This window comes from Mobula hypostoma, chromosome 3 (assembly GCF_963921235.1).
Source record: "Mobula hypostoma chromosome 3, sMobHyp1.1, whole genome shotgun sequence".
NCBI classification, from domain to species: Eukaryota; Metazoa; Chordata; class Chondrichthyes; order Myliobatiformes; family Myliobatidae; genus Mobula; species Mobula hypostoma.
Window position 1 is genome coordinate 204675315 of NC_086099.1, and position 18168 is coordinate 204693482.

At 42.1% G+C, this 18168-nt stretch overlaps 1 protein-coding gene across 4 annotated transcripts in view; it reads left to right on the forward strand.

Moving 5' to 3' along the window:
* The window catches only part of LOC134344498 (disco-interacting protein 2 homolog C), a 664610-nt gene that overhangs the window by 597681 nt on the left and 48761 nt on the right, over positions 1 to 18168 (forward strand). For all 4 annotated transcript variants that reach the window (XM_063044395.1, XM_063044396.1, XM_063044397.1 and 1 more), the window contains one exon: positions 13051 to 13112. In XM_063044395.1, the coding sequence (XP_062900465.1) occupies positions 13051 to 13112 (62 nt within the window). The remainder of the gene's footprint in view (positions 1 to 13050; positions 13113 to 18168) is intronic.

Sequence of the window (18168 nt, forward strand, 5' to 3'; positions counted from 1 at the left end):
GTCCATATATCTCCACCACACATCTATGGAAGTTTGTCAAAGTTTTAGATGTCATGCTGAATCTTTCCAAACTTCTAAGGAAGTAGAGGTGCTGCCCTGCTTTCTTCATAATTGCAATTACGTGCTGGGCCCAGGATGATCCTCTGAAATGATAACGCTGAGGAATTTAAAGTTGCTGACTCTCTCCACCTCTGATCCCCCGGTGAGAATGGGCTGATGGACCTCTGGTTTCCTCCTAAGAATCAATAATCAGTCCCTTGGTCTAACTGGCATTGAGTAAGAGGTTGTTGTTGTGGCACCACTCGGCCAGATTTGTTTGAAATGAGAGGTTGTCAAGAGTCTGTGATGTTCAGCTGCACATATTTTATCTGCTGCGGGCCTATCATTTATTGGGATTGTATATTTTTCTTAAAACATGTTGAATCTCATCAAATCTTTTGAGTTATACTGCAGCCATATAAGTTTGACAAATGCCATTCAGTCCCTGCAGAAATCAAATAAAAGCAACAGACAACAGTTACTTTCCATTTCCCAAGCAACGAAGTGAGGTGTTTGCAGATGATGGCACCTCAGCTTGTGCCGAGGCTGCCTCTCTTCAAGCTACAAGAAAACATGAAAAGTGATAATGACTATTCAGCTTATCAAATTCATTTCTTCCACTTAACATAGAGGCAAAAGGTACTGGAAATGCTCAGCATGTGTAGAGAGAGAAACGCCTAACACTTCAGGTAGTGGCCTTTCATCAGAATGCAAGTCATTGAGGACCTATGTTGTGACCTGCTTTGAGCCTGCTTCCTGGAGAAATAGAAATTTCACTCAGTTGATTCTCTGTGCTATTGCATGCCAGGGGGCCGTATGTTAATTTTGGACCGTGAAGAAAATGGGGGTGGGGATGGATTTCCTTATGAAGAGATCAGGTGTACAAGTGTCCAACCAAGTTGCATATCTTCTTACATATTTCCTGCGGGCAACTTGGTTGAGAGTAGCAGAACAAGATATTATATACATAATTGGAGGCAGGGATATTTGAAGATAAGGGTGAGAGATAGGTAATTGGGAAAGGGATGAATTTCATGAAATCATTGTTGAAAAGGAGCTCTCCAAACTTCCAACACTTGACCCACAACCATAGAGGTCACAGTTCTTCAAGACACTTCCAAGTACACTTTCAATGTAACGATGCTTTATACTCCTACCAATCTTTCAGTCAGTAAGCTCCAAACTACTCCCACCTTCAGAGTGAAAGAGTTTATCTTCTTTATTCCTTCCATTTACTTTGTGACTCTGAGTCTTTATCCCTCTGTGAAGGGAGATGCATTCTTCCCATTTATTCTACCAAAGGCTCTGATTATTCACCTCAATAAAGACTCCTCTGTTCCAAACAACATTCCAGCTTTTACCTCATGCTGTAATTTTCCAGTCAACATCATCTCCACTTCACCCCCTCGTACTTGATGAGTAGGCCTGGGCAAACTGCCCATGGAGTATTATTAGTGTTGTGTACAGTGCCAGCATTACCTCCTTGTGTTCTGTGCTGCGTCCTGGCAAATAAAAGAAAGCATCCCACATTCCTCTTTATTATTTTTTAAAAATCTGTTTAGTACTTCGGGGTCATCAATTTTAAAGGCCCATTTCTGTACGATACAAATCTGTGTTCCTGCACAATACTCAGTCCCCTCATCTGAGAGCCCAGTGTCCTGATGAATACCAAGCCCCTTCTTCATCATCTTAATTACCCTGTGCCCCTAGGTCTCTGTCTTCTTCATCACTCTCCAGAGACCTACCATTTTATTATGCAAGAACGTGATAGGATTTCAATGAAGCACACTCCCTGCATACTGAATTACATATAGTACTTTTCAAGATACATTACAGGTGTATAGGAGTAATGAAATTGAACCTTTAGGAGGCAGTGATCATAACATGATTGAGTTCACTGTGAAATTAGAAAAAGAGAAGCCGAAATCTGATGTGTCGGTGTTTCAGTGGAGTAAAGGAAACTACAGCGGCATGAGAGAGGAACTGGCCAAAGTTGACTGGAAAGAGACACTGGCGGGAAAGACGGCAGAGCAGCAGTGGCTGGAGTTTATGCGAGAAATGAGGAACGTGCAAGACAGGTATATTCCAAAAAAGAAGAAATTATCGAGTGGAAAAAGGATGCAACCGTGGTTGACGAGAAGTCAAAGCTAAGGAGAGGGCATACAAGGAAGCATAAATTAGTGGGAAGACAGAGGATTGGGAAGTCTTTAAAACCTTACAAAAGGAAACCAAGAAGGTCATTAAGAGAGAAAAGATTAACTATGAAAGGAAACTAGCAAATAATATCAAAGAGGATACTAAAAGCTTTTTCAAGTATATAAAGAGTAAAAGACAAGTGAGAGTAGATATAGGACCGATAGAAAATGATACTGGAGAAATTGAAATGGGAGATGAGGGGATGGCAGAGGAACTGAACAAGTATTTTACATCAGTCTTCACTGAGGAAGACAGCAGGATATCGGACACTCAAGGGTGGCAGGGAAGAGAAGTGTGCGCAGTCACAATTACGACAGAGAAAGTACTCAGGAAGCTAAATAGGCTAAAGGTCGATAAATCTCCTGGACCAGATGGAATGCACCCTTGTGTTCTGAAGGAAGTAGCTGTGGAGATTGCGGAGGCATTAGCGATGATCTTTCAAAAGTCGATAGATTCTGGCATGGTTCCGGAAGACTGGAAGATTGCAAATGTCATTCCGCTATTTAAGAAGGGGGCAACTAAGCAAAAAGGAAATTATAGACCTGTTAGCTTGACGTCGGTGGTTGGGAAGTTGTTGGAGTCGATTGTCAAGGATGAGGTTACAGAGTACCTGGAGGCATATGACAAGATGGGCAGAACTCAGCATGGTTTCCTTAAAGGAAAATCCTGCCTGACAAACCTATTACAATTTTTTGAGGAAATTACCAGTAGGCTAGACAAGGGAGATGTAGTGGATGTTGTATATTTGGATTTTCAGAAGGCCTTTGACAAGGTGCCACACATGAGGCTGCTTAACAAGATAGGAGCCCATGGAATTACAGGAAAGTTACATACGTGGATAGAGCGTTGGCTGATTGGCAGGAAACAGAGAGTGGGAATAAAGGGATCCTATTCTGGTTGGCTGCCGGTTACCAGTGGTTTTCCACAGGGATCAGTGTTGGGGCCGCTTCTTTTTACATTGTACATCAACGATTTGGATTATGGAATAGATGGCTTTGTGGCTAAGTTTGCTGATGATACGAAGATAGGTGGAGGGGCCGATAGTGCTGAGGAAACGGAGAGTCTGCAGAGAGACTTGGATAGATTGGAAGGATGGGAAGAGAAGTGGCAAATGAAGTACAATGTTGGAAAGTGTATGGTTATGCACTTTGGCAGAAAAAATAAACGGGCAGACTATTATTTAAATGGGGAAAGAATTCAAAGTTCTGAGATGCAACGGGACTTGGGAGTCCTCGTACAGGATTCCCTTAAAGTTAACCTCCAGGTTGAGTCAGTAGTGAAGAAGGCGAATGCAATGTTGGCATTCATTTCTAGAGGAATAGAGTGTAGGAGCAGGGATGTGATGTTGAGGCTCTATAAGGCACTGGTGAGACCTCACGGAGTACTGTGGGCAGTTTTTGTCTTATTTAAGAAAGGATGTGCTGACGTTGGAGAGGGTACAGAGAAGGTTCACTAGAATGATTCCGGGAATGAGAGGGTTAACATATGAGGAACGTTTGTCTGCTCTTGGACTGTATTCCTTGGAGTTTAGAAGAATGAGGGGAGACCTCATAGAAACATTTCGAATGTTGAAAGGCATGGACAGAGTGGATGTGGCAAAGTTGTTTCCCATGATTGGGGAGTCTAGTACGAGAGGGCATGACTTCAGGGCGCCCTTTCAGAACAGAAATGCGAAAAAATTTTTTTAGTCAGAGGGTGGTGAATCTATGGAATTTGTTGCCACGGGCAGCAGTGGAGGCCAAGTCATTGGGTGTATTTAAGGCAGAGATTGATAGGTATCTGAGTAGCCAGGGGATCAAAGGTTATGGTGAGAAGGCGGGGCAGTGGGACTAAATAGGATAAAATGGATCAGCTCATGATAAAATGGCAGAGCAGACTCGATGGGCCGAATAGCCTACTTTGTCTTAGCTCCTTTGTCTTATGGTCTTATGGTCTAATTCAAGAATGTCTTCATTTTCCAATATTTGTCCATAGAGATCCTTATGTTCTTAGCTAATCTGATTGTTACTTTCTAGTTTATCTATTTGCTGACATTCATTGGCTTCAGTTTTAAAAATCTTATTCTTATTTCCAAAGTACCTTGTGGGCTTGTGTGTCCCTATCTGCAATGTCATCTATAGCAGGGGTCCCCAACCTTTTTTACACCGTGGACCGGTATAATATTGACAATATTCTTGTGGACTGGGGGGGAGGGGGAGTGTTCAAGTAGGGTTGCCAACTTTCTCACTCCCAAATAAGGGACAAAAGTAGTGGTCAAATACGGGACACTTGTGTTTATCCCGAGAAAGACTACCATGACCATGAAGCCTTGCATGGGCACCTGTGTGCGCATGCATGACGTGCCGATTTTTTTCTACAAATCGGATTTTGCTTAATCTTCCCGATTCTGTTAAGTGAAAATACACTGTACATACATTATTTCTACTTTATATAGGCTGTGTATTTATCATATCATTCCTGCTTTTACTATATGTTAGTGTTATTTTAGGTTTTATGTGTTATTTGGTATGATTTGGTAGGTTATTTCAAGTTCAACAGTGTGTGACAGGGAATGAGGAAAAGTGCAGCTGACTCATATTGTTTCATATCACCAAATCATATTGTTTCCTCGCGGCCCGGTAGCACATGCTTTGCAGCCCGGTATCGGTCCGCGGCCCGGTGGTTGGGGACCTCTGATCTATGGCTACAGCACTCTGAGATATCCGAACAACATCAGTACTGACCTCTTGAGCATCCCCAAATTTAACAGCTTCACCAGTGGTACATGTCTTCAACTGTCAAGGCCTCTGACTCTGGAATTTTCTCCTAGACCTCTCAACCTCTTTTCCCTTCAGCAAGTTTGAGAGAGGTTAACCTGCTTCTCTGACCAAGCTTGTGGCCATCTGCACTACTTCCTTTGAATGAGTGCTCAATATAACTCCCGAGAAACATCTTCAAACATTTCCTTTATGTGAATATATCAATTAGTTACAATTGAAGCAATCCACCAAATTATCTTAATTAGGAAGCTGTCTTGATGTTGAGGATGTCCTGGTTTGTTCGCTCTGTTAACTAGCCTCCACGTCGGCTCTAATTTTACTAAGGGAAGCAACTTGAATATCTCTGAGAAAAAGGGTATTTGCCAAAGATATCCTTCAGCTAACGAAAGGGATTCCCATCTGATGTCACTGATTCTCTGTAATCTCCGGAGACTGTTGTGTGTGAAAATCCCAAGTTCTGAGATACTCAAAACACCTCATCTGGCATCAACAATCATTCCATGGTCGAACTCACTTAGGTCACATTTCTTACCCCTTCTGATGTTTGGTCTGAGCAACAACTGAACCTCTTGATAACATCTGCATGCTTTTGTGGATTGAGTTGCTGCGAGATGATTGGCTGATTAGATATTTCCATTAACAAGCAGGTGTACAGGTACACAGGTGTATCTCATAAACTGAGCACCGAGTGTAAATTATCCCTTTCAGTTCACTAACATTACTGAGTTACCTCGGGGGCATCCACATGAACTATCTGTTCACCACTGTATGGGCATACATTGTTAGTTTTATTTGCTGAAATTATTGAAAAGGTTGCATCATCCTTTCGCTGATCGTAAACATGGTGGATTAAGTGAGATGACTGGTTTTCCTTCAGAATGATATTAGAATTAGAAGTTTTGTTTCTTACATCCATCTCACAACATGAGAGAGTAAAAATGTTTATGTTGCATTTCTGTCACTAGGTACAAGCAATAGATTTAGATTAGATTTAGATTATGAGGATACTCAGTCCTCACTTATTGTCATTTAGAAATACATGCTTTAAGAAATGATACAATGTTCCTCCAGAATGATATCACAGAAACACAGGACAGACCAAGACTAAAACTGGAAAAAACCACGTAAATATAACATATAGTTACAACAGTGCAAAGCAATATCGTAAGTTGATAAAGAGCAGACCATGGGCACGGTAAAAAAAAAAGTCTCGAAGTCCCGATAGCCCATCATCTCACACAGATGGTAGAAGGAAGAAATGCTCCCTGCCATGAACCTCTAGTGCCGCAAACTTACCAATGCAGCACCCTGGAAGTATCCGACCACAGCCGACTCTGAGTCTGTCCGAAAACTTCGAGCCTCTGACCCGCCCTCTGACACTGAGCACCGAGCACCATCTCTGCCGAGCGCTTCGACCCCGCCCCGGCCGCCGAGCAACAGGCAAAGCTGAGGATTCAGGGCCTTCCCCTCCGGAAATTCTGGATCACACAGTAGCAGCAGCAGCGAAACAGGCATTTCAGAAGCTTCACCAGATGTTCCTCCGTACTCTCACGTCTGCCTCCATCAAATCAGGATTGTGCACGGCACCCTACTTGACAGATAACAGATATTCATCACCGGAGTGGCCGCTGCGCTCTGCGTCGTGCTGCCATCTTCTTCTGTCCTCTAAGGAAGGGAAATGGAGAATATTGAGATTGTATACATAATTGTTTTGTATACATGTATATACAGTCAGATACGCAATCAGATCAATGTGTACAGTTAAATCTGATGGCCGGTGAAAGAAGCTGTCCCGCAGCCAGTTGGTCCCTGCCTTAATGCTGTGGTGGTATTTGCCAGACAGAAGCAGCTGAAGCAGTTTGTGGTTGGGGTGGCTGGAGTCCCTGATGATCCTCCGGGCCTTTTTTAATCACCTGCTGCTGTAAATATCCTGAACAGAGGAAAGTTCACATCTACAGATGTGCTGGGCGGTCCGCACCACTCTCTGCAGAGTCCTGTGATTGAGGGAAGTACAGTTTCCATACCAGGCAGTGATGCAGCCAGTCACAGTGCTTTCGATGGTGCCCCTGTAGAAAGTTCTTAGGATTCGGGGACTCATGCCAAACTTCTTCAGCTGTCTGCGGTGAAAGAGGCTCTGTTGTGCCTTTTCACCACGTAGCTGGTATGTACAGTCCGAAGGAGATCCTCGCTGGTGTATGCCGAGGAACTTGAAACTACTCACCCTTTCATCTACAGTCCCGTTGATGTCAATAGGACGGTGTGTAGTGCTGTGGCTATGGCATTGTCTGTTGATCGATTGTGTCGGTAAGCAAATTTGAGGGGGTCCAGTGTGGGTGGTAGCATGCAGCAGATGTAGTCCTTGTAGCATTTGCTCATGATTGAGGTGAGTGCGACTTAGAGTTTTCATGACATTGTTAGAATAATGTCTTAAGTTTTCCATAAAATCATAATAACTAGCATAAGAGCAAAATTAATTAATTGTTAATTGATTGAATGATATCAACTTTCTGTCAGTTATCTACTCACTTCTAAAATTAAGCATTTGAGGAACTAGACTAGTTGAAAAACTATGCAATTTATTACACTGTAAGGGCCATCTAAATATTTACGAGGTTGTTAAACAAATGGCTGAAATAGTTTAGGAACAAACCATACTCTGCTGGAATGTAACTGAATTTGACTGGTGGTTGTCCTCAAAGCAGGAGTGTGCTGTGAAGTTCTCGTGCTGGGGGGTTTGAGGTAACAATTTAAACCTGAGCTGAGGCAGAGTGCCTCTGGGGCAAGTTCACAAGCTGAATCACCAAGCCCTCTAAACACAGGAACATCCACAAATACAGACAAAAATATTGAACTGCTGGAGGAACTCTGTGCGTCAGGCAGCATCTGTGAAGGGAAATAGACGGCCAATAAATATCTTGCCTCGTTATTAGGTCTACTTTCTAAATTAAAGGATTAAAGCCTGGTTGTTTGCATTTCCAATAAAAGATATTAGATTAGATTATGAGAACACTCAGTCCTCGTTTATTATCATTTAGAAATGCATGCAGTAAGAAATGACAGTGTGATATCACAAAAAAACAGGACAAACCAAGACTAAAACTGACAGAACCACATAATTATAACATATAGTTACAGCAGTGCAAAGTAATACCATAATTTGATAAAGAGCAGACCATGGGCACGGTAAAAAAAAAAGTCTCAAAGTCCCAATCAGCTCCCGAGTCCCCGATAGCAGGCGGCAAAGGGGAGAAACTCCCTGCCATAAACCTCCAGGCACCGACAACTGCCAATGTATTGGAAGCACCCGACCACAGCCGACACTGAGTCTGTCTGTCCGAAAACTTCGAGCCTCCAATGAGCCCCTCCGATACAGCCTCCCGAGTGCCATCCTCTGCCAAGCGCCTTTGACCTCGCCCCGGCCGCCAAAACAAGCAAAGCTGAGGATTTGGGGCCTTCTCCTCCAGAGATTCCGGGCCACACAGTAGCAACAGCAGCGAAGTGGGCATTTCAGAAGTTTCTCCAGATGTTCCTCCGTACTCTCATGTCTGTTTCCATCAAATCAGAATTGTATATGGTACCCTACTTGACAAATAACAGACATCACCACCGGAGTGGCCGCGTGCGCTGTGTCATGTTGCCATCTTCTCCTCCTCACAGATATCACATTGTTTGTAAGCTTTTAAATCTAAAATTTTCTTCCTGGAGTTTGCTTCATTTTTAACTCTGTGTTTGAAGATTAATCGTCTCCTTAAATTGTTCTTTGATGTACTCTTTATGGTAGCATGTCATGTTTACAGTTTCTTTTTTGTTGAGGATGCATTCCTGTTAATTTTCTAACTTGGTTGATGACTTTGGAAGAAACTGAAATGGATAATCTCCCTGCTCAGCTCCAGTCAGTTTGCTGCTGAATTCTTTACAAAGGTTAAATGGGGGAAAAGACCAACTAATTTTGGAAAGGATGGTACATTCTCTATCATCTACACCTGAGCCTCTGTTAGGGACTAGCCTGCATGTTCGAGTCTTTGCTGGGATTTAATAGCAGGATGATGCAGTGATCAGGTATTAGGCCATTTATGGTAAAGGGTGTTCACCGTAAGGGGTGAATCTGGTTGGACGGGATCCTGGTAAATTTGATCACCATTGCATTATTTCTGCTACATCCTGCCATTAAAAAACCAAAAACAGTAAATGGTGTGAAGAAATTTTCCTAGAATCTTATTACGTTATTTATTTAAATGAGACGTTGTTATTTTTGGTAATATTTTCTCTCTTTTTCTCCCACAAATTCTTGGTCTTAGATGTGCAGAGAGTGTTTACTTATGTAGTTAGAGGCTCTTTCAATGCCCCAGGAGGGAAGTAGAATTTATGTAAACTGGATGAGAGATTTCCAGTTTTGAATTCCATTCAAGCACAGGATTTGAACCAAATACAGTGCAGCACGCTGGTTTATGTTCCTGCTTTGGCACTTTTTGCAGGAAAGGTTTTGCTGCAGGGATTAGAACTCTTCAACTTTCTTAATCCGGACCCGGAGGGTGTTGCTGATGATTAAGAACATCACAGACGAGGGCTCAATTGAACAAAGCACAATTTATTTTTCTAAAAATGAACACTTTTCTTTTCCTAACACCAACAATGCAACCCCTACCCCACACCCATGAAATCAATAGATCTCCAGCAGTTTTTCCCCTGTGCCCAGAATAAATCCTGGACTTGATTAAACTGTGCCTCTGGACTGCACAGGAGTGCAGCAGAAGAGCACAGCAGTCAGTAATTGAATTCAGGACTTGAGTGCTTGTTTACCCACGGGTAGGAGTCTTGGACTTGTTGACATTTAAGGACATAAGTTGGCATTCAGCAGCAAAGATTGTGTTGAGTATTTCCAACACAGGTAGACTGAAACTAGCTCTGAAGTAAATGCATGTCTGAATTGACCCTAAAACAAGAGGTGGCTTGTTCTGCTTGTGAATTTTCCCATATCTATACTAGGGTTTTCTTCTTAGCTATTCAGAATAAGATTGTCAAATGGTGCTAAAGTTGGAGCAATTTTTGTGCCCCTCACAAGGAGGATTGAAACCATATGAAATTTATTCACATACAAATGTGTAGAAAACAGAGTTTCTATTATTGCTAGACTGGACCATACTTGAGGTGCTTTTTGTGAGGTGCAAGTGTGCTAACTATGACACCATCCTACTGGTACTCTTGATATGTCCTGTGACAAACTGTTGCTTTGAACAAATTCATTAAAAATAATTATAGAACTATTGGCATGTTCATTTTGTAGAAATGTGATGAAGCATTTTAAAACTTTGTGTATTACATTTTGTACTTTGCAGCTCTTTGTTCTTAATTTAAGAGCAAATAAGATGTTGTGCAGATCACCACAAGTTTGAGACTTGTTATTATTTATGTATTGTACTGTGTTGTTTCTTTTTTATTTGGTTTGCTGGATGTTGGTCCTTCCAGAAGCCCATTGTTTCCCTCAAATTATGAGTGCCTTTTACTTAGGTTCTGGAGTCCTGTATGGGTCAGATTGTTGAAGCTGGCATATATCTTCCTCTTTGGGTATTAGTGAAGCAGATAGGTTTTTAAGCCATTCTGGCAGTTTGGTGGTTACCGATAATGTCTCCAGATCTTTCTGTTTGTGCTCTGGACTGTTTCTCATGTGGTTTAAAAGGGCAGCATAGTAGCATAATGGCGAGTGTAATGCTTTACAGAGCCAGTGTTTGAGGTTCAGTTCCCAGCGCTGTCCATAAGGAGCTGGTTCGTTCTCCTGTGACCGCTCAGGTTTCCTCCAAGTGCTCCAGTTTCCTCCCACATTCCAAAGGCGTACGATTAGGGTTAGTGAGATGTGGGCATGCTATGTTGGTGCAGGAAGTGTGGCGAGACTTGTGGGCTGCCCAGCACAATCCTTACTGATTTGATTTTACACAGGCAGCACATTTCACTTTATGTTTCAATGTACACATGACAAATAACCCTGACCTTTTTCTCTGCAATACTTATCACAATGGAAGGTAAAATGTGAATATCCTGCTGCCTGCTCATGTTGATGCTGAGAAGGTTTCAGATAATAAATACTTTAGCCTCCACTCAGTAGGAAAGGCTGTGGAAGTGAGTGAAGGCCCCACAGATGGCAGGTATCAAAATTTCTAGCTATTAAGAGAGCTACTACAACATTGGTAGGCATTGGAAAATTTACTTTGGAGTTCGAACTAAACCATCTGTGACTGTTAAGGTGGAACTTATGAATTTATAATTTAATTCTGCCCTTTCTGAAGTTACTCCCAATAACGTAATGAGCAAATACTTATTTCACAAAATATTGAATGGTGCAGCAAAGGAAGAAGCCCTTTGAGCTACAAGTTTGTGCTGGATTAATTAAACTAATGACACCTAACCCCTTCTGTCTTCACCTTGTCCATATCCCCCCAGTCTCTGTGTATTCATGTGCCTACCCAAGAAACTCCTCTTTCGTAATTGCCTTGAGCATCAACTCTGGCAGCACATTCCAGCACTTGCCCCACAAATCTCCTTTGAACATTCCTCCTCTCACCTTTAATTACATGCCCTGGGGAAATGATTCTATCGCATCCATGAGGGCAGGTGTGTGTATTGTCTGCACTCCTCTTATAATTCTTACTCACAAACATACAAGATTTGGCAACAGTCAAGTTTTTTGCTCTGTTAATCATTTTAATTTCTTTTTTGGTTTCATGAATGAACCAGATGTTGATGGCATCTGGCTTGGGGCAAATTTTATAAGAAATCTTGCTATTCACTCGGCATTATTAACACGTTCAATAAATAGTTTATGAAGGATTGTTCCTTGCATTTTGTTATGAATGGCTTGTAAAACGTAAGAAAACATTTTTGAACTCTCAAACAGAATCTATTTGCAAATAGATTAGCAAAGACCCGATTGTGAAGGAACTTACTTTTATTCTGTTAATGATATTAGTTTGCCTTAAGTATGGAATGTTTATCCCGTATCATTTCCTTGCACTGTTTGGTTGCAATTGCAAACTGAACTTCTGGTGCTTTTCATTCGCCACATTAAGTATGTCTTCTCAATTGACTATCTTAAGGGTGAAAACTACTCCTTGTTCTGATGCATTTGTTCACCTGTGTTAATGTTTATCGCATCTTTTTCCTGCATGAATTTATCTAATTGCTTTTTGTCAACATGCAATTTTGTCATTGTTTGCATAGTTTGTGTTTACAAGTTTTGTGGCCAAGTAAGAAATGAAAGCCTTAGTGTACACAAAGAGCTGTAGAACTCTACAGCACAGAAACAGGCCCTTTGGCCCATCTAGTCCATGCCGAACTATTAGGCAGCCTAGCCCCGTTAACCCGTACCTGAGATTGTAGCCACCAAATACCCTTCCATCCATGTATGTACCAATCCAAATGTCTCTTCAATGTTGAAATTGAACTTGCCTCTACCACTTCCTCTGGCATCTCGTTCCACACGCTTACTACCCTCTGTGTGAAGAAGATCCCCTTAAGCGTTTCACCTTTCGCCCTTAGCCCATGACCATGTTCCAGTCTCACCAACCTGAGTGGAACTAAAACTGAATGAATCAACCACCTGTATTTTCAGTGCGGGTACTTTAAAATTTGTTGTTGTTGTTCAGTCACTAAGTCGGGTCTGGCTCTTCGAGACCTCATGGATCATAGGGTTTTCATGGCAAGATACAGAAGGAGATTGCCAGGCCTTTCTTCCGCATGGATACTGCTGCTGCCCAGGTTGGGATCTGGCTGAGTCTGAATTCAGGACCATCTGCCTTGAAGTCCAGTGCTGATACCACTACACCACCAGCCAGCCCACTTTAAAATACTGAATGTATATTTCAGCCCGTAAAACCAAATTATGGAAGTTGTGTCTTTATAAGACTGGCATATATATATTTGTAAAAAAAAAACGGCCTTTATTGATAATATTTTCATATGATGGCTTCAGCTAAAAGTTTATTTCAAGCGAACTTAATTGTGAAGAAAGACAGTGCTCTTTTACAGCGCTCATTTCCTAATCACTTCATGCTGTTGATTGCAGGGTACGTCGGGACCAGATCCCACGACCGTTTACGTGGATATGAGAGCTCTACGGCATGACAGGTAATTAAGGCAATCATAACCAGCTATTTTGAATGTGGTGTTAACATTTTCCCACAGGTAATCAATAGATTTGAAAACTCCTGCTGCATGTATACTCACAGCTGGCTGCCAGAACAAAGTTATATGGGCGTGCTAGGGCAATTTGAATATGATATAAACACCTGATAGCCTGCAGCAATGCAAAATGACTTAACCTGGAGTGGAATCATTCCCATCCACATCTTTATACATAGCTTGCAATGGACTTTGAATAAATGAGTCTCCTAGTACTTTCTTTCTTCAGCACATTTGATTACTGACAAATTTTAGGGAATGGGTAGTCAGAGAGTTGTACAGCATAGGAAAAGGCCCTTCAGCTCATTCATATCCATATTCGAGCTAATTCTGTTTCCTAGCCCTTGACCCATGTCCTTACAAACTCTTGTCATCTGTATACCTGTCAACATACTTCTGGCATGTCTCTGATGTACCTGGCTCTATCACCTCTTCTGACAGATTCTGAAAGGATGGGTACATTCTCTATCGCACACAAAAAAGTTCAAAGTAAATTTATTACTAAAGTACATTCACGTCGCCATGTACAACCCTGAGATTGTTTTCTTATGTGCATACTCAATAAATCCATTATAGGATAATAACCATAATAGAATCAATGAAAGAGCTCTCAAAATTGGGTGTTCGACCAGTGTGCAAAGGCAACAATCTGTACAGGTACAAAAATAAAAAATAATAATAAATAAGCAATAAATATTGAGAACATAAGATGAAGAGTCCTTGAAAGTGAGTCCATAGGTTGTGGGAGCATTTCAATGATGGGGCAAGTGAAGCTGAGTGAAGTTATCCCCTTTGGTTCAAGAACCTAGTGGGTGAATAATGGTTCTTGAACCTGGTAGTGTGGGTTCTGGGGCTTCTGTACCACCTTCCTGATTGTAGCAGTGAGGAGAGAGCGTGGCCCGTGGCCTGGGTGCAGTGGGTCCCTGATGAATGTTGTCAGTTCTGAATCAGATTTCTGAATATACACCACCTCACTATATTTGTTTCTTTTTTTTTTGCTCTCTTTTTGAACTATATATATATAGCAATTTATACTTTATTATGTATTGTAATGTACTACTAACTCAAAACAACAAATTTCATGACCTATGCCAATGATAGTAAAGCTAATTCTGATTCTAGTGGTGTTCCACATCGATCAGCGCTGAGACCTCTGTTGTTTGTGAAGTATGTAAATGATTTGGACAAAAATGTAAGTGGGCCGAACCGTAAGTTTGCAGACAGCACAAAATCTGCAGGAGCTGTGAATAGTGAGGAAGGTTGTCAAAAGATACAGCAGGATATAGGTCATTTGGACATAGAGGTGGAGAAATGGCAGATGAAGTTTCATCCAGATGTGTGAGATAGAAGGTCAAGTGTAAGAGGAAAATATAGAGGAGATAGCAGTACCCTTAAGACATGATTGTAGAGTGGGCATTTGGGGTGCTCCCTGTAAGTGGCATCAGGTGCATAGCATGTTTGTCAAGGCTTTCGGTAAAAAAAATTTGGCAAGTCATGTAACAGCTGTCTAAAATTTCAGGTAGGAGTGTTGTGTGCAGTTCTGGTTGCCATACTATAGGAAATATGGAGGCTTTGGAGAGGAAGAAGTTGTCTAGGCTGCTGCTTGGATTAGAGACTATTAGGTATAAGGAGACATTGGGCAAACTTCAGTTGTTTTATCTGGAGCATTTGAGGTTGCGTGGCAACCTGATCAAAGAATATAAAAGTCAGTCAGTCAGTCAGTGGGTGCCGTCCCGAATCCGGGGTTGGCACTATGCACCTCCGTCTTTTTCGATCTTGTGACAGCACCAAGTACAGCCTCTTCTCCAGTTTGTTCTTGCTGGCTGCCTTGCCACCGCATGCCGTCACCCCGCCAAACTCGCGCCCGAGGCTGTGTGGGCCTCCAGCCGCGGCCACTTCTTCGAGCTTGGCCCTTCCTTAGGTGGAGGCCCTTGGCAGGTCCAGACACAGGGTGCAGCGCCCAAGTTCATCGTGTCCCTTCTAACTAGGTGCATAGCATACGATTCGTAGATACGTGGTGAGGCTTTAATCTCCTCCACGGAAGATGGCCGTTGGCTCACAAGGAGCTCATCCGCCCTTCGTCAGGTCTTGTTTTTTAGTCCTGCTTCGTGCCCCCACACCCTCCTCACCAGACTATGTCTGGTGGGGGAGCCGGTCCAGGTTGCCGACCACCTGACCACGGCCCCCGGCCGAGCGCCGGGTGCCCGCCCCCCACCAAATCTCTCCAAGCGTCCGGTGCTTGACCAAAAACCATGATTGAGTGGCCGGCGACCAAACCGGAAGACATATAAAAGTAGGAAAGGCATAAATAGGAAGATAACCAGACTCATTTTCTCCCCCAGCTTGGAAATGTCAAATATAAAAATTCATACATTTAAGGTGAAAAGGGGTAAGATTTAAAGAAAACTAGCGAGGCAGTTTCTCTTTACATTGAGAGTGGTAGTTTTTGCTACCACAAAAAAAAACTAAGTTTCTCAACATATGTTAGTGATAATAACCCTAATTCAGATTCTTCTGATTTTGGTAGGTACTTGGAATGTGCTGCCAGTGAAACTGGTGAAAGAGGCCTGCAGACAGGCATATGAACATGCAGGGAATGGAGGGATGTATGTTTAGGCAGACGGCATTAGTTTAAATCAGCTTCATGGTTGACACATTCATGGTAGGCCAAAGGTTCCGTTCCTCTGCTGTATTGTTCCATCTTCCATGTATGTAATGTAACTGTAAATTCTGCTGATTTCAGATAGATTTAAGTGTGGATTTGAGTGTGGTTAGCCACTTTTTTGGCTAACAGGGACATAATGGGCTTAAGGATCAAGATTGTTTAATGTCATTTCTTGTATACAAGTGTGAAGGAAAACTAAATAATTGTTATTCCGGATCCAATGTAGCACAAAAAAGATAAAGAACATAATAATAATAATAATTAAAAACACAATTAATATAAACACAAAAGATAGCTTCGATATGTAGACTGATTGTGTGTCCATAAAGTGACACTGGGTATAGGAGTGTCTGTCCATCAAGTAACTGACAGGAAATGATAAAGTAGTGATGGTGGGGGGTGTGGAGGGATGGGTTAGTGTGTTGGAGGTGTTGATCAGCCTTACTATTTGTGGAAAGTAACTGATTTTGTGTCTGGTGGTCTTGGTGTGGATGCTATGTAGTCTCCTCCTTGATGGGAGTGGGATAAACAGTCCATGAGCAGGGTGGGTGGGATCCTTCATGATGTTACTAGGCCTTTTCCAGTACTTTTCTGTATGTGTGTCCTTGATGGTGGGTAGGCCGTTGCCATTGATGCGTTAGGTAGTTTTGACTACCCTTTATAAAATCTACCTGTCTCCGCAGTGCAATTTCTGTACCATGCAGTGATGTAGCCTGTTAGGATGCTTCTTACTGCATGTATGTAAAATGATGTGAGTATGGATGTATATAGTCCTGCTCTCTTCAGTCTCCTCAGAAAGTAGAGCTCTTCCTAAGCTTTCCTGATTGTGCAGGATGTCTTCTGGAACCATGATGGCTTGAGTGAGATGTGCACCCCCAGAAGTTTGAAGCTGCTCACATTTTCCACTGTTGTCCCTCTGATGTAATCACATTGAGAAAATGTGTGAAAATAATAGGGTTTAAATAATAGTTTTAAATTGGAGCAGGGCAAATGATGAGGAACTTCAGCCCATGATGTGCCCAGCTAAGAGCCTCTTCAATGCCTCTGATATATTTCTTTACAAGGTATACAGAAGAGGTTTACCAGAGTGCTGCCTGCATTGGAGGGTGTGAGCTATGAGAGGTTAGTCAAAGTTGGGTTGTTTTCTGTAGAAAAGTGGAGGTTGAGGGGAGCATGAAAGAGTTTTATTAAAACTATAAGAGAAAAAGATAGGCTAGACAATCAGAATCTTTTTTTTCTCCAGGGCAGAAATGCCCAATACTAGACAATATTTATTTAAGGTGAGAGGAGGAAAGTTAAAAAGATGCGCAAAGGAAGTATTTTGCACAGGGAATGGTAGATGCCTGAAACTGGCTGTCAGGGAGAGTGGTGCAAACAGATACAATAGTGACATTTGCAAGGCTGTCAGACACCTGAATGTGTAGAGAATGAAGGGATATGGACCATGTACAGGCTGAAGAGGTTAGTTTAATTTGGCATCATATTCACTGCAGACATTGTGGGCCAGGGGTTGCTCCTGTGTTGTACCAATCTATGTGCTTAAAAAATACTGGAGAAATTAATAGGTCTAAGACCAATAAATCCCTAAGACTTGTTTACCTGCATCCCAAGATTTTGGAAAGGGTTTCTATCAAGATAATGGATAGACCGTTGCCAAAAAAAAAATTGCAAGGATGTTGCTGGGACTTGAAGAGTTACATTTTAGGAAAAGGTTGATTAAGTTGGGAATTTATTCTGCAGGGTTGAAGAGAATGAGGGGAGATTTGATGGAGGTATCCAAAATTATGAGGGGTATAGATAGGGTAAATGCAAGCAGGATTTTTCCAGCGAGGTTGAGTGAGATTAGTACTAAAGGTCATGGATTAAGGGAGAGAGATGGAACATTTAAGGAGAGCATGAGTGGGGGAACTTCTTCGTTCAGAGGGTAGCGAGAGAGTAGAATGAGCTGCCTGCGGACTGGTGGATGTACGTTTGATTTCAATATCAAAAGAAATTTCCATGGGTACATGGAAGGGAGAGGTATGGAGGGCTATGGTCCATGAGACTAGGCAGAGTAATAGTCTGGCATGGACTAGATATGCCAAACATAGAACATAAGACACTATAGCCAGTGCATGCACTTTGGCTGTGTTGTTGTGCTGACATTTTAAGGTTAATCTAACACTTCCATTCTAAATAATCTTCATTTTTTTTTATCATCCTGGTGTTTTAAATGCCCCTGGCACCAACCCTGGCAGAGCATTCCACATGCTCACCACTCTGTTTGTGAAACACCCTACCCCTGACATCTGCTCTATACTTTCTTCCAATTGCCTTAAACTTATGCCCCCAGTATTA